The sequence below is a fragment of the Bidens hawaiensis genome, unplaced genomic scaffold (assembly GCF_021521415.1).
Source record: "Bidens hawaiensis isolate Kalapana, Puna unplaced genomic scaffold, B.hawaiensis_p1.1 tig00021328_1, whole genome shotgun sequence".
Lineage (NCBI taxonomy): Eukaryota > Viridiplantae > Streptophyta > Magnoliopsida > Asterales > Asteraceae > Bidens > Bidens hawaiensis.
Window position 1 is genome coordinate 1 of NW_027493298.1, and position 26,863 is coordinate 26,863.

Genomic DNA, 26,863 nt, shown 5'->3' on the forward strand with positions numbered 1-26,863 from the left:
GGATACAAGCCATTAGGGAAGGCCACCCGCGCAGCATGGCTACACGCACAAGGCACTTAGCTCTCGATCATTCAGTGTCACCTGAAGGAATGAGCCAAGCCGGGAGCAATCCCGCACAGAGGCGGGAGGGGGAATACTCCCGCCCAAATAAGCCAGTCCGTATACTAAAGGATCTTTTACTGTACCTGACGAGGTATGGGCGAAAGATCTGATCAGAGATACGACAGCTCACTGATACAGTATGGCGAGCAGCATGCTCCTATACTGTATCACTATTAGCCGCTGCCTACTCACCAACTACTGTCATACCACGTGCATAGCCGGCAGTTGGTGGAAAGGGAATAGTACACAGCAGGCCTGGTCACTATCAGCCGCTGCCTACCCACCAACTACCAGCAGGGCACGTGCGTAGGCTACTGTTGATGAACAGGAACACTGTAGCAGCCGGCCATACCTCCTTGGAAACCTACCTTCGGCTATAAATACCCCAAATGGTATGATCATCTGAACAATACATTATCTTATATCATCATAATATACCTGATATCTGCTCTAGCAATCTCTTAATATACTTTTATATTTAAAGAGCAATCTAGTCTGATTCTCACGCCGGAGGGTGGTCACAAGGAGGAACCCCCCCCCCTTCTCAGTGACGAGCTCACGGTGTCTGTTTTGCAGGTTATCAGAAGAACCATCTTCCAAGGGTCTAACCCCTCGTGGGAAACAGCTATCCAACCCCCAGGTTACCAGTGATCTGTCCGGGGTCCGGTTAATGTTTCTTCATTGGCGCCATCCGTGCATAAAGCTAGAACTTTATTTTTCTCCAGTTTTTTCAAACTTCTACAAAGATGGTTAGAGAAATTCCGGTAACCACAACCCCAGCTACTAGGGGGAATACCGGCAACACAGTTTTTACGAACACTACCCCGGCTACCGAAGCCGGGGCAAGTGAAGTAAATTTTACGAACACTACCCCACTTACCAAAGCTGGGGCAAGTGCAGTAAATGATCGCCTACTGGGATCCACCGATACCCAGTTTGAGAAACGAAGACTCCCCCGCCAGACTCTCGATGAAGTTAAGGCATGGGCGGAGGCACGACAAAAGGAATTCCAGGCTGAGTTGGACGAACGCTTGCGTTCCGTGCAACAGGCCGACGAATTCGAGTACTGGGAGGATGACTCGGAGGAATCCGACTCCGACGCGAACCCTCGCCATAGGGCAAAAGGGAAGCGTAAGGAGACGGAATCCCAACCGAAAAGGCATTTTGGACAAGCCTTCAAACCAAAAAGCACAGGTGGAAGTCCACGAGACTTCTCCAAAACGTTCAGACCAAACGTTGCAAATGCAGGAATGTCCAAGTTTGCAAGGGACATTGCGGAAGCAATCGCCCCAAAGAGTGCCAAACAAATGCCTAACATAGGCACATATGACGGTTTATCTGATCCAGACGATCATTTGAACAGGTTCATAGCAGGGGCAACCGTCAGCAATTGGACGGAACCCACGTGGTGCTACATGTTCCAAATGACGCTTGTCGGGGCTGCTAGAGCTTGGTTTGATCGTCTACCGGTCAACCACATCTACGACTGGGCAGACTTCCAACAGAAGTTTAGCCAACACTTCAGCCAGCAACGGAAGTATACCGAGGAGCAATGGACAATCCTCAAATGCATACGAGAGGAAGATGAATCTCTGCCAAACTTCATCACTCGCTTCAACTCAAAGAAGCTAAGTTTGGGCAATATCAGCGAAGATCTTGTTCGCGCTGCCTTCATCCAGGGCGCACATGACCCAGAGCTCATCCGCACCCTAACGGGTAAAGATGGCATGCCATCCACATGGGATGGCATCATGACAGCAGCAAAACGCTATGCGGAAACGGAGAAGCAACTGGGTAAAGATCTCCCACAGAGCACAAACCTCTACACCCAGAGGACGAGAGAGGACAACGTCCTCACAGCCCGACTAAATAAAAAACGAAAGCTAGGCATTTGGCAGTCAAGGGTAAACTTTGACACCTCATCCGGCTTGCAACATCGGTTGGGCGGAAGGGATAATGTACAGCCGCACAGAAACTCCAGATGGACGCCACTCACCAAAAGCGTCACTGAGATATTCGCCACTGAAGAGCTCCCGTGGCCAAAACCTCCGATAATCCGACATCGTCACGATGCTGATCGGAGCAAATACTGTGACTTTCACAAGACAAAGGGCCACAACACTGAAGAATGCATAGATGTAAAAGACATGGTCGAAGCATTTGTCAGAGATGGGACGCTCGCGCACCTCGTGGCGCAATAAAGGCTGAGCAGGCGGATGCGTGTAGAACCCCAGCTGGGGAAAACGAATAAAAATTCCAGCTTCAACATTAAGACTACATGCTGCGTAAAGAACGAGATCCCGAACCAGGTGCGTATCGGCTCGATGGCGCTCCCATCCCAACATGGAAGGGAGCTCATTTACACAGTTTGCATGTAAATCAATTCCAATTTGTAAAGAAAAGGCCAAGAGCCACTTCTAATGGAAATGATTCTCTTTTAAGAACATCGAAGCTGATGATTTTACATTTATACTTTTCTGAACACTAATATGCCGGTTTTCACCGCATAATTACGTGAGGTCATTGCATGGGAAGGCGGTCCTACCCGCACGAACCCAAAAAACGTGACAAACCTTCACGCAACCGCGCGTCGAACGGTTAAACTATGCAACACTGGTGACGGCATTCACATTACGTGAAGTCGTTGCGTGGGAAGGCGGTCCTACCCGCACGAACCCAATAACGTGGCAAACCTTCACGCAGGTCAGTTGAAGGAAAAGTTCAATTCTCCCATTAAATGAAAGTGCCGGTCTATCCGCATGAATCATGAAAGGAAACTGAACACTAACCTATCGACAACCGCGCGTCGAATGGTCCAAAACAAAATTCTTAAAAGGATGAGGAAAACCTACACGCAGGTCAGATAAGGGTAAAGTTTTGCCATCCTACTAAGTGCAAGTGACGGTCTTACCCGCACAATCACGAAAGAGGAAGCGAAAACTTTAATCCATTATCAACCACGTTCAAAGGTTAACTTATCTTAATGCCTTAGAAAATTCGAAAAGGAAAACCTACACGCAGGTCAGATGAAGGTTGAAGTTTAGCCATCCTACCAAGTGCAAGTGACGGTTCTACCCGCACAATCACGAAGGAGGAAGCGAAACTTTAACCCATTATCAACCACGTTCAAAGGTTCTTATTCTAAACACTTGGAAAATTGCTAATTTAAACTAAGTATGCAAGTCATAAGTTTATAAAGCAAGGAACCCAAAGAAGGAAATAACAATCTTATACGCAAAAAGAATAATATTTCAAGAATATATTACAAGAATGGCCGGGCAACTACCCGCCTAAAAGAATAAAACTATACAAGTCTATCTTAGCAATGGGAAGGGATCTTCAGGATCAAGCTTCAGGGCCGCTTCCACTTGGACCCGCTCCGTCAGAAGAACGGGGTGGTTCGAGGAACGCTTTGAGGACAGCTAACCCATCATCAGCAGCAGCTACTTCGTCCACCTTTTCCACCACTGGATGCGGGAAGGCGGCGTATTGGTTCAATGCTTGGTCATAAATGGCTTCGGTATCCACATCGAACAAAGGGAAGTTGGAAGGCGGGACGCCTTTCTCAACAAACCCTAGACCAAGCAGGAAGCCGGCCTTTTCCCCATCCTCATGAGAAGCGTTGAGGGCTGCGGTCATAGCATCATCGTAAGAGGTCTCTGAAAAGACCCGACGCACAACCTACAAAGAAAAAATACAAGTATTAGAACCTTTTCTTACAAAAGAAAAGCGAGAAGATAAAGCTAAACATACCTGAGGCAACGCTTCTCGAAGAAGCCATTGGAGGGCAGCTTGGGCTTCGTTATGGGCGCGTTCGGCTTCGCTCTTGTTAAGGTTGGCAAGTAAAACTTCCTTTGCGGCAGCCTCTTCGACGCCCTTAAGCTTCCGCTCGGTGTGGTCAAGCACCCCTCTTTGGTCCAAGATTTCCTGGAGTTTCTTGGCATCTTCCATTGCCAAGGCATCATGAGCGCGTTGGAGAGCCTCTAATTTGGCCTTGAGCTCCTCATTCTCCACACGCAAAGGCTCAGCAACGGCTTCAGCCTTGGCAGCCCTCTCGGTTGCGTTTCGCGCAGTCTCCCTGGCCAGCCGAAGCTGTTCATTCACAGCTTGGGCAGCCTTGGAGCGGGCCTCGAGTCGCGCCTGAACTTCAACCTCGAGGGCCTTGAAGGCCTTCTCCTTGTCGGCGGCAGCTGCCGCCAGCTGTTGGTTCTCCTCCCGGAGAGCACGCGCCTCAGATACGTCCTTGGCGCGAGCTGCTTTCAACTTGTCGTTTTCACGACAAAGCAGCTCGACGCGCGGCTGCATCCGGGCTTGGAGAACCCGAAGCTCATTGGTTAGCCTACCCTCCTGGTAGCTAGCCATGGCTTCCCCCAACGCACCATGAGGAGCAGCGTGGCGAGCCCAGTCCACGCACTCCACAGGGGTACGAAGGGTTGTTCCTCGGCGTATGTTCCATCGCGGAACATACACTTCATTGGAATCCGACACTGCAAAAGAAACAAAGGCAGTAAGGAAAAGATGATAAAAAACATAAGGGAAAAAGAAAAGAACCCTACGCACCTGTAGGGTCAATGACAGGCCGATAGCCGCCAAACCCATCACCTGAACCTAAAGGAAATCCATCCAACAGGTCAGGCAGACGGGAAGGGGGCAAAGATCGGCGGGAAGCCCTGCGCGTACCTGATGGTCCGGCCGTAGGTGCCGGTGGCGCGGGCATGGTGGCAGCCGCCGTGGTCGCCGTTGTGGTCGCCGCCGCGGTCGCCGCCTCCTCAGCAGCAGCAGTAACCGCCGGCTCCGTGAAGGATGCTGTAAAAATCGCACTCACGGCCGGCGGCGACGTCATCTCGGCCGGAACAGTTGGCTCAAAGGAACGAGCAACTGGACCAGCGGATGTAGGCGCAGGCGCCTGGGTCGACGCCTCAGGAAGGCTGACCGAGCCTACCGTCATTGGCGGGGAGGTACTCCCCTGCGCTTCACCCCGGAATGCGTCAACATCCACGCCTGCACAAAGAAGAAAGTGTTAGATAAATTTAAGAAGTAATAAATCTGCAAAGACATTATGATTGTACTTACGGGTTTTCTTGACCCTGAACGTACGGACGGGCGGGGAGGAACCCGATGGAGCCGGCCTCTTGGTACCGGTCACCGTCGTCTTCGTTGGTTCTCCGGAGGTAACAGTCGTAGCCTCCGGAACAGTGGTCTTCTCACCATCGGGCTTCCCCGCCACCTCTTCACTATCTGACTCCGAGTCAGATAGAACCACCGGACCAGCCGTGGAGGCCTTCTCCTTCCCTTTCCCGCCGGCAGCAGCTTTCTTCTTCCGCACCAATGGAGGAGCATCTGAGGATTCCTCAGAAGAAGACAGGTCAAGAATTCCAACAGCGGGTACAGCATTGAGAGATTGAGGAAAGAATATCGCCTTACCTGGCCGCCGGTGGCTCAGGATCTCGTGGCCCAGCGGATAGACCTCCACAAAACGATCCGCCGTTTGCTCCAGGATGGGCAACTCGCCCTCGTCCAGAGCACGAGTACCCATCCGCGCGGGACCGTCGGTTTCCCGCGGGAACAGAAGCGACTCCAAATCATTTCCCTCTGAAAGAATAAACAGTTAGAAGACAAACGCATATCAAAAAGAAAGACAAGACATACCATAGGGAATAGAGTTCAAACCGTATTCGAGAAGGATGGGAACCTGAGACGCATCCTTCCACACCCGGCTCATCCCTAACATGACCATCCCGGACTCCGCAAACCGGTAAACCGGAGATTGGATCCGGGATATCTTCGAAAACCATTCCGCCTCCTGGTAGTTGGGGGCGTGAAGGCTCGGTATCGCTTGGCCATTCTTAAACTTCATGGCAAGGGGGATGGCGCGGGCAGAAATGTAGAAGAATTCCTGCTTCCACGCGCGAAGACTGCGCTCGGTGTCGCAAATCTTCAGACCCTTAATACGGGTCGTCAAGGTGTACCACCCCTGGATGCACCTCCAGGTATAGAAGGTCATCAGGCGGTCCACATGGGGCTCGATGCCCAAAATCCGGCACACCCACTCAAAATGGCGAATCTTGGCGATCGCCATGGGGTGCAGCTCGGTCAAATGAACACCGTGCCTCTCAAGGACACGGTAAACAAATTTTGTCAATGGGAATCTAAGATTCCCATAGACAAAAAATGCAGCATAAACCCCGATCTTGCCTCTGGGGGCATCGTACACGGTCTGGTGGGATTCAGGAAACTCAGGCTCGAGATGATCGAGCATGAACTTCCTGACAACATACCGGTACTGATCGCCGGGCAGAGCACACTGGCACTCGCCAGCAGTACCCCTGTCGTCAGCTATAGCTTCAGCATCACGAGAAGACATCTTGCAGAGGAAGAAAAGAACGATTTCGAGAGAATGCTCGATTGAATAAAGGAGTATTCGCCGGAAATCGCCTTAAAGATGAAGAGAAGAGTGAAAAGTGTGAATTTCAAATAACCCTCTCCCCCTTTATATAGTAATCGCAATTAATGCGGTGAATTTAATGCGGAGGAGAGAGAAATCGAATGTGCAATGAAACTATGACACGTGGCAAAAAGCAAGCTGGCAACAGCTGTTGAAAGGACGTATGCCAGTAATTTCGCGGCCACGCGCCCGAAAAATCGCGCCCACGCGCCTGAAAGAGCGACTGGAATGACCATGTTCTGTCACGTCACCATAACTTCCTGCACGTCCTGACACAGTCAGAAGAAACCGTCGCACGACGTTTCAGAGGTTTGGACTGTTCCTACCTTTCCACCAACCTTTCGAATTTCAAAATTCAAAATTTAAAAATATTAAAAAGTAAGCGGGAAAATACCCCCTTACCTTGGCGAACAAGTAACCGTAAGACGGATGCGGGTACAGTGTTAAGGCAAAACCCTTCACATACCTAGCACCCGCAGGGAATTGAAGCCAAGTACCTCGGCAACCAAGTAACTATAAGACGGGTGCGGGTACAGTGTAAAGGCAAAACCCTTCACATACCTAGCACCCGCAGGGAATTGAAGCCGAGAAAACCTTGGCGAACAAGTAACCGTAAGACGGATGCGGGTACAGTGTTAAGGCAAAACCCTTCACATACCGAGCACCCGCAGAGAATTGAAGCCAAGTACCTCGGCAACCAAGTAACTATAAGACGGCTGCGGGTACAGTGTTCAGGCAAAACCCTTCACATACCTAGCACCCGCAGGGAATTGACGCCAGGAATACCTTGGAAGTAAAGTAACCGTAAGACGAGCGCAGGTACAGTGTTAAGGCAAAACCCTTCACATACCTAGCGCTCCGCTGGGAATTGAAACCAAGAAGGATCTTCTGGGCAATGCTTGCGGAAACGGAAATAACATCCCCGCATAGCGGGAACGTCGAGAACTACGTTGTTTGAAGCTCCAGGATGGAATTGGTGGTCTTAACATAATTGATCACTATGTTCAAAACTACCAAAACCTCATGGAAAATACATACAACTGGGACTCAATGCTCCTGACTTGCGAGGAGGTTACAGACCTACCCGCATCATACCCAAAGACCAAGCAGGAAACTCGGGCATTTCTGCAAGTGACAAGGACTTCCGCGGAAAGAATCCCCATGGAAAACCTTACAAAACCCTTTTCAAAACCCTTTGCTCAAGTCCAAAAGTTCACCTCACTTTATTAAACACTCATGAGAAGAACATTGGACTGGGGGGACTTGAAGAGGTAGGTCCCAGCAGAGCCCAGTTGGACCCGCAAGACTCACCTTAAACAGGGACGTCTGCGCAGAGACCAACTGGATCCGCAGGACCAACCATGCTCAGAGACGTGACGTCCTTACGCGCAGTACGCAAGCTGGTCCCGCAGGAAATGTCTCCCAATGGTGAAGGACTCCGCCTGTCCCCGCAGCCTCGGATACAAGCCATTAGGGAAGGCCACCCGCGCAGCATGGCTACACGCACAAGGCACTTAGCTCTCGATCATTCAGTGTCACCTGAAGGAATGAGCCAAGCCGGGAGCAATCCCGCACAGAGGCGGGAGGGGGAATACTCCCGCCCAAATAAGCCAGTCCGTATACTGAAGGATCTTTTACTGTACCTGACGAGGTATGGGCGAAAGATCTGATCAGAGATACGACAGCTCACTGATACAGTATGGCGAGCAGCATGCTCCTATACTGTATCACTATTAGCCGCTGCCTACTCACCAACTACTGTCATACCACGTGCATAGCCGGCAGTTGGTGGAAAGGGAATAGTACACAGCAGGCCTGGTCACTATCAGCCGCTGCCTACCCACCAACTACCAGCAGGGCACGTGCGTAGGCTACTGTTGATGAACAGGAACACTGTAGCAGCCGGCCATACCTCCTTGGAAACCTACCTTCGGCTATAAATACCCCAAATGGTATGATCATCTGAACAATACATTATCTTATATCATCATAATATACCTGATATCTGCTCTAGCAATCTCTTAATATACTTTTATATTTAAAGAGCAATCTAGTCTGATTCTCACGCCGGAGGGTGGTCACAAGGAGGAACCCCCCCCCTTCTCAGTGACGAGCTCACGGTGTCTGTTTTGCAGGTTATCAGAAGAACCATCTTCCAAGGGTCTAACCCCTCGTGGGAAACAGCTATCCAACCCCCAGGTTACCAGTGATCTGTCCGGGGTCCGGTTAATGTTTCTTCATGGTGGTTAGCGGTCATCGGACTGTCGTCTAGGGTTTCCAAATGGGAAGACTGTCAGCCACCACGATATACCGATCTGAGTTTATTCGCCACCACCATAGACAACCGGAAATCCACCGTCACCTAGGGTTCACAAATCGAACCCGGCAACAGTGAAATCGGAGCAATAGTACCGGAGCCGGAGACGGAGGCATTGCCCAAAACCCAAAATTAGAGTAACTCATGACCAAAGAGAGAAGTTGGCGACTATGTTATGTTTGACGGTCATTATGCAGCTTTTGTGCTTTATCGATTTTATGTAAACTCTTTATGCCTAGTTCACTTTATTAAACCACACCTGTAAAGTAATGAATACGTGGAAGATAGACAAGAATAGCCAGACCACGTGTAAGGGAGCCAATATGTGAGACTAAGGGGGTGTGGAGCTCTAGTGGGGACTCCAGCAGAGCCAAGAACCAATAATATTATGACGTGTGCCAGAGAGAGAAACTGGATAAGGGGGATGTTGAAGCCCCTGGCCCCTAGTGTGGGTAGCGCCCCTCTAGCGCCCCGCTAGCGCCCCACATCCTCTCTCTCTTCTCCCGCTACCATGCTCACAGCTATCTCTAGCGCCCCTGTTGGTGTGGTATTAGCGCCTCTGCTCGCGCCCCCTTTGAAACCCCCACAACCCTCGGTCTGAAAGATAGGCAAAATAAAGTACAACAAATGAAGTACAAATAATACAGCCAAATGTATAGCTATTAAAGCCTGAGTGACAATCTCTAAAGCACATTGTACTATTTTTGAAGCACAATTACTGTTAAGAAAGTTGCAAATTAATTAATAAGATATATAATTGCTTGTATCTCAATCACCAATTTAATTACGTAGATCGAACTTCGTTACTTGATTGTAAAAAAGAAAAATAAATAAAAGAAAAGAAAAAAGTAAAGTGTCATCTTCGTCCTTATGGTTTGTCAAATAATATGAATTTAGTCAAAAAAATTTATTTTTTGTATCCAAACCATCCACGTTTCCCGGTTCTTGTCAGTTACATTCAAATCACTAACCCCGTTAAATTTAATTGTTAAGTTAGAGGTAGACATGTATTTTCACTATTTATTTATTTATTTATTTATTATAATACTTATATTTTAGTGAACTGCGTTTTCGTCTCTGTGGTTTGTCCAAATATGCGGTTTTAGTCCAGTAGTTTTAAATTTGCAGTTTTCTTTCCTATGGTTTTATTTCACTTGCAATTAAACCCGAGTTCACTAATATCGTTAAGTATGATCGTTAAACCAATCAGTGTGCCCTTCATGTGAGTGACAATTTTGTTCCTTCTTTTTTCCCTTTTTCCAAAAATACATCCCAACCTCTTACATGAGGGAGCTTGCGAATTAGGACCGAAGTTTATTTGTGGAGAAAAACGACAGAACTGGTCGTCACGTGAATGACACACAAATGGGTTATCGACCATACTTAACGATGTTAATAAATTCGGGTTTAATTGCAAGTGAAATGAAACTACAAGGACGAAAATTGCAAACTTGAAACTATTGAACTAAAACCGCAGATTTGGACAAACCGCATTTCATTGAAATAAGTATTATAAAAAAGAAAGAGTAAAAAGACATGTCTACTCTTGACTTAACGATTAAATTTAACTGGGTTAGTGATTTGGATGTAACTGGCAAGAATTTAGAAACATGGATTGTCGGTCCATATGAAAAAATTAACTTTTTGAACTAAATTCTCATTATTTACCAAACCACAACGACGGAAATGACATATTATTCAAAAGAAAAACATCTCTAACATTTGTTGTGATGAGTAAAACCAGTGTTTTAAAAAATGGTTCGTGTCGGCCGGTTGAACCAGTAATATCAGGTTTCGCACAACATACCGGCATTTTAAGCTCGGTATATTTGAGCAGTTTGTTTAAAAACATCGTACCGGTGGTTTTTTTCCCTAAAATATCAGTCTAAAATGGCAAGCTGGTTTTAAGCCCAAAAGATTTTTGATATTTCGCAACCCATAGTTTTAAAAAACGACTTTTAACCTAACAATCAAAATCGAATTCAGTAAACTAAGAACAACAATTGTAAACTTGACGCATACAACACTCCGATATCATAAACACCTATCTTAGACGTTTATTTCTTAAAGACTTTGTATAAAATCAAGTGTTTTTGTATTATTTTTTGTTATTATTGATTAACTTTTTAATTATTTTTTAGTATATAATCATAATCATATAGTCTTAAGTTATTTTTCAAGTTGAAATTGGATTTATATGAAATTACATGACTAGTACCAATTATACCAATTTTAGCCTCAATCCAGTACAACTTAAAAATTAGTTTTTATTACAATATGATAACTTTAATAAACAATACGTCTAGCCATCTAGGTAAACCCCCGGATCCATGTCAAATAAGTCGGCTTTCAGGTGCACCCAAACTTTAAATATTTAGAAAGTTGCTTTGATATCATGTTCTAGTGGCAGAAAATTAAGGGGTGCTTCGCGTCGCGCAAAGTGACCAAAATTACAAAATTTTGACTTCTGATAAATTGTCACGTCTTGGTCTTGCTTTCATTTTCAAAAACTACTAAGACGGATATTACTATGAAACTCATCTCTTTATAAAGAGCTTCTAAGTTTTTCTTACTTTCCATGTGGAATAGATTTATCTCTTCTATTTATACCCTTGTAAAAGATTTCAATTTTCTACTTTTTTCCATGTGAGATGGATTTATTTTTTTCATTTCCTTAACATAGGATACTTCCAATTGTTTAACTTCTTTACCATATTATAAAAATATTTTTGGGTCCTTAGACTTTTATGTTGACATTTTTGACCCAAAATACATATGGAATTTTGTTTGAGATGTTACACCATCCTTGATTGTGACTGATAAAATTAGTAATAACTTTTATAAACGATGCATCTACTTAAACCCTCGTGTCTAGGGGTGTTTATGAAAACCGAAATCCGAAATGAAACAGAATAAAATATGGAATTTAAAAAGAATATGAGTTCTTATTATTCGGATATCCGTATAATCCGAATAAAATAACACGTTTCAGTGGTATTTTCCAGTTTTATACGTTTATTTAGACTTTAATTGAAGTAAAATAACATGTTTCAGTGGTATTTTCCAGTTTTATATGTTTATTTAGACTTTAATTGAAGTTTGAACTTTGAATTTATGTTCAAGACTAATTTCTATTTTCTGGTTTTGTTTTTGTATGTTTATTGTGATTCTAAACATGTAAAAAAAATCTCAGGGACCAAAAAAATAAGAAAATTTTGTTATTAGGTTATTTTCGGATTTTTATCTGAATTTGATCCGAATTAAATTCGGATAGGATAAGAATATCCTTTATTCGGATCAGAATTTGAATTGGGTCCAAAAATTTTCAAATTCAAAAACTCCGAACTGAATAAACCGAATAACCTGTTATTCGATCCGATAAACGGTTAAACACCCTTGTTCGTGTCCATGTCACTTAAGTCGGCTTTCAGGTGTACCCAAAGTTTATTTAGATATTTAGAAAGCTGGCTTGATATCATGTTCTAGTGGCAGATACTGACACCATTTATTACACATCACCTTCCTTCTTTTGTGATGCCGTGTTTCTTCAGGTGGCATCTCTCGAACCAAGAGTCTGTCACCCACCATAAAACCACTCATCACCTACACCCTAACATTCTCAAAACCCTTAAATCACATAACATGTAAATTCACCACCTCAAGATGAGTAGTTCAACTTCAAGTAGTATAGGATTTGTTTTAAGCCTTGTCTTTGGCTGTCTTTTACTAGCACTTGTGGCTGAGCTTTACTGTCTTATATGGTGGAAGAAAAAGTCAACCAACACAGAAACAAGACAAATCTTGCATATGTTTTGTTGTAAAAAGCCTTCATTAGAACCACAAGTTCATGAACCACAAGCAACATATGCTCATCAGAACAAGCCCATAGTGGACTGTTCAAGATTCTTGTTTACAATTGCAGAAGAAACAAAGGAAGATATGGAGTCTGATGATGTGAGTAAAATGGGGTCAAGAAGGAGTTTGAGTGATGTGGATACATTGTTTTTTACTCCACTTGCTTCACCACCTATAACTCCTATGGATTATTCATATAGAATTTTTAGTCCTTTGTTTCAGTCTTCAAGTGATTCAGAGTTCAATAGGATATGCTGAAGATGAAGTTTAAAGAAAACTTGATGTTGATGGTTGAATTAAAGTTTGGTGTTGTTATTTGTGCAAAAGTTTGTAGTTTTTTGTATGAGTTTTGGTGGAAATTTTAATCTAACAAAAGTCAAAAAGCCAATTACTTCATTAATTTGGATTGTTTTTTTATTATAAATTTTAATAATATTAACACAAACCAAGCTACATCCGGATAATGGGTAAGCGAGCAACAAGCTGGGCCGCTATACCCTTTTGAATAGCAAAGCCTGTTTTTGGATTGTTTAGAGATGAGTAAAGGTAGAAATGTTTCTTGAAGACAGTTTGATGTTGTTAGACGCGCATATCAAAATGTCAAATGACAATCAAAAAACTCATATGATTATTAGCCAAAAGCTAAGAGGAACCAAAAGGTTCTAAACATTGCTTCCGAAACCGCATCACAGTTGATATCTAATTATCTAAGTTTAATCATGTTATATAAAGTTGTACAATGATGTACTACATATTGAAGCATTTAGATAGTGCTCTTAGGGCTGACATATCGTGTATAACCGTACACGATGAGACACGGACACGAAATGTGTAAACATGTACACGACACAAAACCTTATCGTGTACCTATATCCCAAACACGAACCTGTTACTACCTCGTATACACGATAAAACACGATAATACACGATAAGAGCTGTTTAGAAACACATATTTGACAACATGTTTAGTGAAACAAAAGCCAGAGAGCGAATGTTCGTGAGTGGTGAGTGGTGACGGCTGATCAGAAACAGAGAGTGAGAATGTTTTAGGAATTTAGCGTTTAGGATAACTTATAATTACATATATATTTAATTATAAAAATCTAACTATATACTTAAAATGTACTTAACAGGTAAAAACGTGTTTACCTGTTTAATACACGAAACCTACTAAGACCTTACATGTTAAAGTCGTGTAGGTATGTGTCATGTATTCGTGTCTTGTGTATAAATTGCCGGCCTGGTGCTCTATATTGGTTTTGTTAAAACTTAAAAAGAAAGTGATTCACCTGCTTTTAACATTACACACTTGCAAAATAGCATCATGAGTTTATTGACAACATTCTCTTTCAGACTGCTAAGCGAATGTGGTGTGGGCCCTGGAAATGGGAGTTAGTAGTTCTTTGTTTTGTTACAATGTTTATGTTTCTATATTTTGTTACAAACTTCTGTAGTTGTTTAGGGTTATTTAGTTATGAGAATACTATGGAGGTTGAATATTATGTTTTGTGATCACATAATTTTATTTCTTACCTGATGGTAATAAAAATTTTAAATTAAAGCGTGTTTCAGGGCAGTATCTAGTAAGGGTGTATCAGGCTCGGTCGTAGAAGTTGGAACTGAAGGCTGGTCATGGTCCGGTTGTGAATTAGGAGTCTATGTGCCTATGTGGTCCTTATGTTGTCGAGCATATGTGAAAGTAACGATTGGAACTTTGTTAGTAAACCGTAGTGTTCGATGGACCAAAGGACACGGGAATGATGAGTAAAGGTAACGGTGTTTCTTGAAGGGTCAAGTCAGAGAAATCATGCTACAATAAAATGTATAATAATATACAGCACACTGAAGCATTTGCATACTGCTCTGTACTGGTTTTCTTAAAAGAATATTGCCCATAACATTTTTTCTTATTTTTAATTCAGTAGCTTTTGATCAAAGTGATTCACCTGCTTTTAACATTATACACTTGTAAAATAGCATCCTGAGTTTATTGGCAACATTTCTTCAGACTGCAAAGTAAAGGTGGGGGTGGGTCCATGGAAATTGGAGTAAGTAGCTCTTTGTTTTATTACATATATCTTAAGCTAATTAGTTTCACCTTGATCATCGAATAATCTTAAGCTTTGAACTTGAAATAAATACAACGTCGTTATTGCTAACAAACTTTGGTTAGATTAAAGGAATTTGTGTTGGTTATGTGTGTAGTTCTTTAGATTACTGTGGTCACGTTACGACGTCGATATTTATCTGATAAGTATAGTGTCTATCTTAGCAATTAAATGAGTTGTGATGTGTATATGCTGAGGTTTTAGTAATTTATATTTGAATTATAGCTACTATTTCATAGTAGTTAGGTGGTAAATTTTCTAGTTATTTCATTTTGCTAGTTGCTGCTACATCTCTTTGTCACCTCTCTGTTAGTTCTTTTATGGTATCGAGCCAGCCATGAGATACGGCTTGCATCTTATATACCAGCAACCAGTGGACCTGTCATTCTGGCATCAGATGTCTATCAAGATCAAACTGTTAGTGTATAATGTATATAGTCTTCAAACAACAAACAAAGTAGATCTATAGAAATAAATGTCCAAAACAATACCAAAATTATGAAATGACTATTTGCATGGATTTAACATATTTTGGCGTCCTTTGGTGAAAATGATCAAATATATTACAACTTGGCGAACAGTTAGGACCAAATTTGTAATTTCTATAGAGGACCAAAATTGTAATATGGACATACGCCATGGACCGGACCATAATAATGAAACTAAGCATGACATAATATTAAGAATTATATTTTTAATGCCAAATATAGGGTGATTAAATTGTTTCATCACTCATGTGGATCATCAAGACCATACCGGTGAAACTATGCTTCAAAAAAATTAATATTATGGAACTATAAATATAATATGTATGGCTTTTAGAACAATATATATACTGTTGGTTCAAAAATAACTGAGGGCCTGTGGCACTTTGGAACAGCTTGCTTAGAGTTGATGCATTCTAAGAGGCCCGACCCAGCCCGGCCCAGCCCAATTTAGTTTATTAAGCCTTTCTTTCATTTAAATTTAAATTTGTATTTTATGGTGACAATTAATTAATAACCATTGACAACTTCTTGCCGCAATTCCATCTCAACCCCTCATTCAAACCCATTTTTGTAGCTATTTCTTCATTAATCCATTTCTTCTTCATCTTCCCTACATTTCAATCCAATTTGCTTCCTCCACAGTAGGTACATTTTACTATTTCATTTCATGTTCAATGCTAATAATGTTATCATATAATTAAGGTTCTGTGCATTGGTTATGGATTTTGATTGATTTAATTATATAAATTGTGTTTAAATATGATGCTACTAAAAATGAACCAAGTGAATACATGTTAAAAAAAACTTATTTCTGTTACATCTACATATATGTATGTTTGTATGTGTATGTATAAGTATGTGTGTTAAATGGGCCGTGTTAGCGGGTTGGTAGGGTCCAACTTGACACGAATCTGAAAATTTGACCCGAAGTTTCACGGGTGACGTCGTGAGGCAAACATAAATCGTTTGACCCGAAGATGTTTTTTATGTTCACATATTAATTATTTAAATTTACATTTTAAAAACAAATAAACAAATTTATAAAAAGCAATTATATTTTAATCATAAAACTTTATGTAAATTTCCTTTAGGTAAATTCGTCCAACTTGACACGAATCTGAAAATCTATGACCCGGACCCACCCTATTATCTAAATGTGTTTGTGGGTTCGACTCGAAAAATACCGCGAACCCGTTTATACCAAACCCAATCCCACAAATTCCGTGTTAAATTCGTGACGTGTCAGAAACTCGCACCCCCAGTATGCATAGCTCTTAGAGATAGGTTGTGCATGTTAGACAAATCCCACATCATGTTTTAGGTTATTAGTGTTGTTTATATTGGCATTATGGATTTATTCACATATTCTTTCTTGTATTTGTATTAATGATCATGTGTGTCACGATATCGGTTATGTGATTCATGACTCGCGTACGCATATTCGGTTCTATAGGTAACCTAAGATGGCAGACGAGGATATTCAACCACTTGTGTGTGATAATGGAACTGGAATGGTTAAGGTAATTACTAATTAATAATCAAAATATATTATTTTACAAACTTTTTTACTTTGATATAAACAAACTAATGTTACAGGCTGGATTCGCGGGTGACGATGCACCACGGGCCGTGTTCCCAAGTATCGTGGGCCGTCCTCGTCACACGGGTGTGATGGTTGGAATGGGCCAAAAGGACGCATATGTTGGCGACGAGGCCCAATCCAAAAGAGGTATATTGACCCTAAAATACCCGATTGAACACGGTATTGTCAATAACTGGGATGACATGGAGAAGATATGGCATCACACTTTCTACAACGAGCTTCGTGTCGCTCCCGAAGAGCACCCGGTTCTTCTCACCGAGGCGCCTTTGAACCCAAAGGCTAATCGTGAAAAAATGACTCAAATCATGTTTGAAACGTTTAATGCACCCGCAATGTATGTCGCTATTCAAGCCGTGCTTTCTTTGTATGCCAGTGGTCGTACAACTGGCATTGTGTTGGACTCTGGGGACGGTGTGAGCCACACCGTCCCCATTTACGAGGGGTATGCGCTTCCACACGCGATCCTTCGGTTGGATTTAGCTGGACGTGACCTGACTGACGCGTTAATGAAAATTTTAACCGAACGTGGGTACTCGTTCACCACGTCAGCCGAACGAGAAATTGTTCGTGACATGAAGGAAAAGCTAGCTTACATAGCACTTGACTTCGAGCAAGAGCTCGAGACTTCAAAAACTAGCTCTTCAGTTGAGAAGAGTTTTGAGCTGCCTGACGGGCAGGTCATAACCATCGGGGCAGAGAGATTCCGCTGCCCCGAGGTTCTATTCCAGCCTTCCATGATTGGAATGGAAGCTGCTGGAATTCATGAGACTACTTATAACTCTATCATGAAGTGTGATGTGGATATTAGGAAGGACTTGTATGGAAACATTGTGCTTAGTGGCGGTACGACTATGTTCCCGGGTATTGCCGATCGTATGAGTAAGGAGATTACCGCTTTGGCCCCGAGTAGCATGAAGATCAAGGTCGTCGCCCCGCCCGAGAGGAAGTATAGTGTTTGGATTGGTGGTTCCATCCTTGCATCACTCAGCACCTTCCAGCAGGTTTGCTTTTGTAACCAATGTTTTAAAAACCGGACTGGACAACACACCTGTAGTCTAACTAGTCTAACTGGCTCAGTGGTCAGGCTAGTTAGACTGAATTTAATAATCAGATGACGTCATAAAATAATATTTAATATAAAACTATACATATAAAAATAGAAAGCAAAAATATGAAAATATGTTTTTAACTTTTTATGTTTTGAGTGCAGATGTGGATCGCGAAGGCTGAGTACGATGAGTCTGGTCCTTCTATCGTGCATAGAAAATGCTTCTAATCTGCGCACCTTCGATCTGGTGTCGCGTCGGCTTGCACGCTTATATTTTTATTGTTTTCTGTTATAATCTACAAACTACATATATGATTTGTGACTATTGATGTATTGTACGTTCCACTATTCTTTGATTTTCATATTGTTTTAGAAAGTTGGAGCATATTTTACTATGTTTTGTTGATTTCTTGATTCTTGGTTAAGAATCTATGTAGAAACTCTCATGTTTGTGTGTGTTTCTTTTGTTTTTTCTTTTTTAAACGACGAACACAGACAAAATCCTTCGAATACTCTTAGTGATTAAAGAACATATCGCTGTTGATACTTAGTCGACTTTGGTTCTTGTTTAAAAATCATTAGGGATCTTCATGTCAATTAGTTTAGAGACGTGTTGACTACGGAAAATGTCACCGAATAGCGATAACTTTAAAGATTTAAGTGTTTAAAAATATTTTTGTTATTATTTATTTAAATCCATTTTATTTGTTGTTATTGTTTCAGTCAAAGTTGCCAAATCCTTTTCACATTTCAAAGAGTTAAATTATATTAAAAATAGTTTCAATTACAATAAAGAGGCAGGTAAGCGGGCAACAAGCTGCGCCGCCACCCCTTTTGAATGACAAAACCGATCCTACTGAAAACAAAGTTATCGTTCTTCGGCGTCGATGAGTTACTATGCACGACCCACTGAACTCTTTTTAGAAACGCAATAGCATCGGGGGCAAGAGACCCAAATGTGTCAAAAGCAAAAGGAATGAAGACGTGTTGATTCTCCACACACGCCTTCTCGTGCTTAGCAATTTTTCCTGCTTCTGCCTTTAGCACGGCATGCCTAGCAACAAACTCGGTGTCCCTAAGCCTGACAAGAGGGGACACCCCAGTAAGGTCCCCGCCCATCCAAACACAAGAATGTCCGCTGGTCGGAGAGTAGACCTTCCTTCACGTGGATCCGACAAAAAATTCACAGAAGCCTCTTTTCTTGCCGAGATTCCCGCCCGTTTTAACACATCACAAAGGACCACTTAAGCAGTACTAATTATGTAGCATCATTGACTATTATAGTATTATTGATAATTTTGCTACATGCCATACTGTTGTGTTATATGTTAGGTGCACTAGTTTGTTTATATGTGTTGAAATTTTATAACATAACAAGTATTTGAGAAGAAAATGGAGTTGATGAGATGAGGCGGTGGAAGTGTACGTGTGGCTGGAAATGAAAGTTTTCATGAATAGTGATTTTGTGAGTATGAAAATGCTAGTTTTTAATATATATATAATATGTTTACACATATACAGACACGTACACATGTTCGGAGTAAATGTTGTTTACAAGATCACCTATAGTGGGGCAATTCTCACACAAAAAAAACCTTAAAACAGCGAGAAACACCGCCCCTAGGGCACGTTAGATGCTTTGGAGGGGGGGCGCTTCCCGCAAAACGTCGGATAAGGGAAGATTGGTAGGGTATGATTGGTTGGTTTGAGTTGCATAATAATAATAATAATGTTGGGGCTCCATACACTACACCATTTTTTATCAAACGCCTCCATGTTGACGTAGCTGTCATATGGCGCAAACGCCCCCATAGAAGCTCAATTCACTATGCACGATCTAAGATTTCTGGAATTTTATTGTGGGAGAAAATGAAGGTTTTTTTTTTTGAAAAAATATTATCTTATATGAAGTTGATGTAACGAATTATGAAGATTTACTGCTATTGGTGCTCGGGTCTAACTCGTGTTTTGAATTTTCTTTTGTTTGGTTTCTTTAATGAATTTTACTTTTAGATTTTTTATTTATTAAATGATGTGTTATTATATTAAAATAAAATTGTAAGCAGAAATAAAGGTCACGTGTTTGACCTCGTGAACGCATTTAAAAAGAAATTTAGTGCAGAATAACACATTTTTTTTAGTGCAGAATAACACATTAAACGTGTTGACATGACATGCAAGCTTTGTAATATATAGTTGAAGATACTTATTCACATTCTATAACCTACAAAATGAAACAGCTAAATAATATTGTGTCATGGTGGCTTAAAGAGTGCCAAAACATCTATAGCATCAACGAGCCACTTGTATTAGTTGTCACCATTTCACTACTAATCTTGGCAATACTATATAAGGTACAAGTTCATACTTTCAAACTCCTCAAATGGTGCACCATCATTGCCACCAGGTCCTCGTTCATTCCCGGTTGTCGGGTACCTTCCATTTATTACTCCGGACTTGCACACGCAGCTCACCAACATGGCTCACACCTACGGCCCTATCTTCAAGTTCAAGCTAGGAAGCAGGCTTCACGTCGTGATATACTCACAGAGTTGGCAAAAGTTGTGGTTCGTGACCAAGATGAGACCTTTTCTAATCGTGACCAACCAACCGCGGCTTTAGTGTTAACTTATGGAGGCCAAGATATAGCTTTTTCCAAAAATAACCCTAATTGGCGTAAGCTTCGTAAGATATTCGTCCATGAGGTTCTAAGCAACAAGAATCTTAAAGCAACTAGTTATTTTCGAAGGGACGAGGTTAGAAAAACAGTCAAGAATGTTTTTGATAGAATTGGTACCGCGGTTAATATTCATGATATTGCCTTTTCTACTGAGACAAATGTCCTAACAAGAACAATTTGGGAAAACAGCTCAAATGAAGGGTTGAAAACTAGCAATCTTGGAGTTGAGATAAATACGGTGACTTCTGACGTTATTAAGATTTTTGGACGAGCTAATTTGTCTGATTTCTTCCCTAGACTTGCTCGATTCGATCTACAAGGTGTTGAGCGGGACATGAAGATGCAAGTTAACAAGTTGGATGCACTTTTCACTAGCATAATTGAAAATCGAATCGAATCCAACTTCAAAAAGTCACAAGAAGAAGTAGAGTATGAAGGAAAGAAAGATTTTGTACAAGTGTTACTAGATCACAGGGATGAAAAAGATGGTGTTTCGCTTAGCATGACCCAAATGAAGGCAATTCTCCTGGTATGATTCGTTCTTCATATTTTGTTTTTTTAAAAGAATTGAAATGAAGAAAAAACGATATAAGCGAATAGTTTATAATTGTGTAAAGTATAATTAAAAATGATAATGATAAAACCAACCAACTAATAACAACACTAAGACATCAACAAGTATAGTAATTTTAAAAACAGAGATATAATAATTTACACAAATAAATATAATAAGAAACGATAAATTTAATACTAATTATACTGGTGTTGATGTTACCTAGCAAAGACTAGGGTTCAAGTCACACAAGAGACAAAAAAGATGAAAAATAAAAATTAGTTGTTAAAAAAATTAGATTATACATAAAAGATGAACCAAGTCTACAGTAGAATTTGTGCATTTGCAATTTGTATTTCTTGAATCCCTGTTGTTTATCTTATTTCTTAATCTTGACTCTACTTACCTTATTTTATTAGGATATTATGATCGGAGGAACAGAAACAACGGCAACAACCGGAGAATGGGCAATGACAAGTATTATACACAATCATAAAGTAATGAAAAGGGTTCAAAAAGAATTAGTAGAAGTTGTAGGACTAGACAACATAGTTGAAGAATCTCATCTCCCAAAACTAAGATACCTAGAAGCAATAATTAAGGAAACATTACGCATGTATCCTGTAGTCCCTTTCTTACTTCCACGATCACCAAGTAAAGCATGCATAGTAGGTGATTATACAATTCCAATGGGTTGTACTATACTTTTAAATGTTTGGTCAATACATCGGGATCCTTGGTACTGGGACAATCCCTTGGAATTCAATTCCGAGAGGTTCTTGATAGACGAATGGGATTACAGGGGGGTGAAGTCGGTGTATTTCCCGTTCGGGTCAGGTAGAAGATTGTGTGCAGGGATTCCATTAGCTGAGAAAATGCTAATGTTTATCTTGGCTTCACTCTTGCATTCGTTTGATTGGAGTTTACCCAAAGGTGAAGATCATGACTTTAATGAAATATTTGGCATTGTATTAAAGAAAAGAAAACCACTAATCGCTATCCCATCTCAAAGGTTGTCGAATGCGAGCCTTTATATGTGATACTCTTGTAGAATTTCTTTCTTATGTTGATTGTGAAAACAATTAAATAATGAATGTAAACGTATTATGTGTGTTGTATTTTCTTTGTCTAACATTGATTACAAAGAATATGTGTGCGCGTGCGTGTATGTGTGTAATTTTACTTCAAAGTTACAAGAAAATAAAAACTACTACCAAATGATAAATCTTTTCAAAAAAGATTTTGTTTCGTTTATTTATTAGGTAACAAATGTGAAAAAAAATTTAATTTAATTTTTTTAATATGTAGTTCACGAAGTTACATATATGTAACATAAAAAGTTGTAGCTCAAAAAGTTACATACATTTAACTCATACGAGCTACATTATGTTACATTCAAGTAACATATGTGTTACTTTTGAGCAACATATTTTTAAGATTTTTTTTTCTTTTCTACATGTGTTACATCATTCGCAAGAGTTATACCTGACCCAACATCTAACCCGACTAACTATAAACATTGATTGTATTTGAGTCATCATCATCATCATCATCGTACTCAGTATATCCCATCAATGACAATGCTATGGTAGGGTCTGAGGAGGGTAAGATGTAGACAGCCTTACCTCTATCACTTAGGGATAGAGAGGCTGCTTCCGGTGAGACCCCCGGCTCGATAGTAGTTTTGCATCAAGCCTTTGACATAAGGCACATTTCACTCAATCATCGGGACACCGGCTGATTGGTGCATGTGCCCTTGTCTTTCGGCTATCAACGCCACCACATAATGCATGATTAACCTTTCGCCACTTTTAACGTTATTTTCATGAGATTAGTAAAATAATGTCAAAATTAGTGCAATTTTATTTTTGCCCACCCGAGGGTTCATACATATATACATTATATGCGCGCACCGCAAGCAGGGCGTATTGATTGTATTTAAGTATTATTGTTAATTATATAATAACTAATAGGGGTTACATTATTTAAATAATGTATGAATTAAATATACATTACTTAATGTAGTGAACTAAATGTACATTATTAAATAGTCTATATTAATTATTAGTAGTTAAACAAAATACAATTTTACTCATTAAACAAATATTATTACTCGAGTGTTTGTTGTATATTTGTCTATCTATCTATTAATATATAAGTTGATTGTATGTTGTATATTTGTCTATCTATCTATTAATATATAAGTTGATTGTAGCTCAATGATAGAGCACTTACTTTAAAAGTGAAATGTAGGGGGATCAAAACTCATTACCACCAACTTATATGGGAGATATGAGGGATGACCCTGGCTTGCTAGGGTTCGAGTCCTGATCTCACCCGGTTTTACCGGCTTCTCGCTGTCGTGCCGTTTGGCGGGCGTAGGGGTCGGGTTTTATCCGGTGAATCCCTCAACAGGTGGACCGCTAGGGGCTCCGTCCGTCCGGACTAGTGGCCGGCTCGGGCTACCTTTAGCCAATGGGCGCCGCGTACGGGATACCCGGCGTTACTTAGTTGGCCGTTCAAAAAAAAATCTATCTATCTATCAATATATATATATATATATATCTAACTATCTATATAATTTTCTACCATAAAATCCTATGTGTCGCTCTCAGGTTGCTCCCCCATTCTCTAGAGCCATCAAATTGCTTGATTTATAAATGGAGGCTTCTCATACATTTGACCCGAATTCGCGGGTATGGGTCTTACCAAACCCGGATAGTCTTTAAATGGGGTATAACATCTCATTTATTTGTAAAACTATTTCATAAGCAAACAATAATTTTCATGGGTTATGGGTCTCACCAAACCCGGATAACCCTTAAACGGGTTATAACATCTCATTTATTTGTGAAATAACCACTTAATTATCAAAGAATAATTTTCACGGGTTATGTGTCTGACCAAACTCTAATAGCCATCAAATGGGTTATACGAAATCATTTATTGATAAACACTTTCATTATCAAACCCTAATTTAGTTTATCTGCTTTACATATTCTTCGTTGCTGGTCTATCATCTCCATCGTCAGTTAACTTTCAATACTACCCACCATCGTCAACTACATCAACGCCTCTTTTTTCATTAGACAAATATTTATGTTCATGTTTGTACATTTAAAAAAATCAACATGCTCGTGTTCGTTTATGTTTGTTCGTTAAAAATATAAAAACCTAAACATCTCAACTTATAAAACCCAGACGTTAAAAAATATAATAACAAACTAATATATATGTATTAAGTTAAAACAAAACTACGTTAAAAAAATAAAATAATCATTATAAAATAACAAAACAATTAAAAACATAACTTTAAATAAACTCCCGTAACCCAGGGGATCAAACTAGTATATATATATATATAAACTTATAAAACTCTTAAAATTAAAAAAAATCATAACATGTCATTCTCAAATGTATTATTATAATATAGTGTGTGTATGTATATATTAACATGTGATAAGATCAGAATTGAAAATCTGATAAAGTCATTACTTAATAATCTAAAATCAAAACTTAGTCTTAAAATAACAAACGATAACAAATTAACAATATCACAAACATTTCCCCGCAAGTGAACAATGGCATCAATGTGAACTTGGATATAAGATAAGTAAACAAGTGTAAAGAAAATCCTTTAATGAGAACATCTGCAAGCTAATTTTTGTAACAACATAATAGGCCTGACGAGAACCGACAAAATCATGTCACAAATAAAATGTAGATCAATATCTCAAGATACATGATGCGCTTAAAGAGTGGGTGAATGAATCGTACGTAGACGTAGATCCATATATTCATCGCAGCAACATGAGCAATCACACGATACTTGGCATTAGTATAGGAGCAAGCAAAAATGAGTGGTTTATTGGAACTATAAGTAACAAGGTTAGAACCAAGAGAAAATTAATGGTTATAAGGAGTCGAGCGTTTATCATCATGGCAACGAAATCAATCAGCATCGATATGACCATGAATAGCTGATGCATGAGAGTAAGTAGTAATAAAGTTGTGTGCACTAGTGCCCAAAAGTACCGTAAAATAACCTTACTAACCTAATAGGCATGCACGGTTGGCGGATACACAATCTCGAAGGTTGTACTAAGCTTTTAATACTAGGACAATCCTTGCAATTCAATCGCAAGAGGTACTTAACATACAAATGAGATTATAAAGGAAACAAATTTAGATTTTGGAGTAAAGAATTTATTTATTTAGTGGAAATAATTAAGAGTGTCTATAGGTGAACAATAGATTTTGGAGTACATCTAGACTCTAGTGATATTTTTCTCAAGTAGCGGAGTTCAACTAACTTTTTATGAGGGGGCAAGTCCGTTTATTGAAATAGTGGACTCGAAATATATTTCTAACGTAAATGTGAACTAGAAAAATACATCTTTATGTCACCCACAAGTTGCATTTTATTATTTCATCATGCGAATCACGAGTAGTGGTTAAATAGTAATTTGCACGTAGGCTATAATCAATCACCTATCAAATATTTAATAAGATTTATAATAATAGAACGTTTTTAACAACGAATAATAAATTATTTTGTGGTTTTTTCAATTAATGGACAAAATGCTTGTGCTAACATTTTTGTTTTTATGTGATGCTAGTCGTGAGATGCATATCAAATTATCAATATATCATCATTTATTTAGCTTTTTCATTCTTTTTCTTTTTTTCCATATTTGAAAATGTTATTTTATATTGAAACATTAACCAGTAAGAAGCTAGAGACAAAGACACATACATGATACATGATAAAACTATAAAATTAAAAGAACATCAGGGGGGACCAATCTAAGGATTGGAGTTTCATTTTGTTTTTTTTTAATCCAGATAAACAAGTTACTCCTGATCTCCTCGAAGATTTTGAACACGGAAATATGTTTGTTGTTGAAGATACTCTTGCCAAAGTACCAAGCACTTGTCAAAGTAAAATTTTTTTTGTATAGCACTATAGCTTGTACTAGATAGGTGACAACGCGACGGAAAACACAAGCACCACTAATTACGTACATGTTAGATTTTTAATTTTTGGAATTAAAAAAATAAACAATAGCAGCATCATGCTCAACTTAAAAAGAATAAAATATCCGTCTTATTATGTAGTTCTTTTAAAATAAAAATATTAACATGCAAAATGTTATGATTATTTAAAATTCGTGGACAAAAATTGGTTTAAAATGAATATATATATATATATATATATATATATATATATATATATATGTGTGTGTGTGAAATTTATAAATAAAATTTATATAATATATTGTTACTAGAGTACGCGAGTATTATGAATGCTTTTTTTAAAACTCATACAAAATCTTGAAAGTGAATCGAAAATTACAAGTGTCTTCGAAAAAGTGGAAAACATAAAAAACATAAATAAAGGTATAACTACCAAAGTTCTTTTTAATTAGTTAAGTGGGCTAGCATGCTAACCTGTTTTTATACGGGTGAACACGAGCCCAACCCTTTTTTTAAATGGATCGTGGTAGTTTATTCAAAACCTTTTCTTTTTCGTGTCGGAATCGGGCCGTGTCAACAAATTTCGCCCCTACTATTAACCCCATGAATTAAGTTTTATACTATAACCATTAACAGTTTACTTTAAAAAAAGTTAAATTAATGTGCTCTTATGTCATGTATTATAAC

General features: G+C 39.9%; 2 protein-coding genes and 1 pseudogene across 3 annotated transcripts; all 3 read left to right on the forward strand.

Annotated features, from left to right (window-relative positions):
- The first annotated feature begins 12,527 nt into the window (after positions 1 to 12,527).
- LOC143563175 (uncharacterized) lies at positions 12,528 to 12,977 on the forward strand. The gene has a single exon (XM_077050779.1). It carries the CDS (start codon positions 12,528 to 12,530, stop codon positions 12,975 to 12,977), a length of 450 nt encoding a protein of 149 aa, XP_076906894.1.
- A 3,608-nt stretch (positions 12,978 to 16,585) lies between these two features.
- Positions 16,586 to 18,385, forward strand: LOC143563182 (actin-like). Its single transcript, XM_077050784.1, has 3 exons — positions 16,586 to 16,835; positions 16,912 to 17,919; positions 18,129 to 18,385. The coding sequence occupies exons 1-3, from the start codon at positions 16,779 to 16,781 to the stop codon at positions 18,192 to 18,194; spliced, it is 1,131 nt and encodes a 376-aa protein (XP_076906899.1). The 5' UTR covers positions 16,586 to 16,778; the 3' UTR covers positions 18,195 to 18,385.
- A 1,759-nt stretch (positions 18,386 to 20,144) lies between these two features.
- LOC143563181 (cytochrome P450 76C1-like) lies at positions 20,145 to 22,347 on the forward strand (annotated as a pseudogene). Its single transcript, XR_013140616.1, has 2 exons — positions 20,145 to 21,175; positions 21,619 to 22,347. The product of XR_013140616.1 is annotated as a cytochrome P450 76C1-like (transcript).
- Positions 22,348 to 26,863: the final 4,516 nt, after the last annotated feature.

Coding starts and splice junctions, on each gene's coding strand:
- LOC143563175 (XM_077050779.1), top strand. CDS start 12,528: ATGAGTAGTTCAACTTCAAGTAGTATAGGATTTGTTTTAAGCCTTGTC.
- LOC143563182 (XM_077050784.1), top strand. CDS start 16,779: ATGGCAGACGAGGATATTCAACCACTTGTGTGTGATAATGGAACTGGA. Junction 16,836..16,911: donor ATGGAACTGGAATGGTTAAG/GTAATTACTAAT, acceptor CTAATGTTACAG/GCTGGATTCGCGGGTGACGA. Junction 17,920..18,128: donor CACTCAGCACCTTCCAGCAG/GTTTGCTTTTGT, acceptor TTTTGAGTGCAG/ATGTGGATCGCGAAGGCTGA.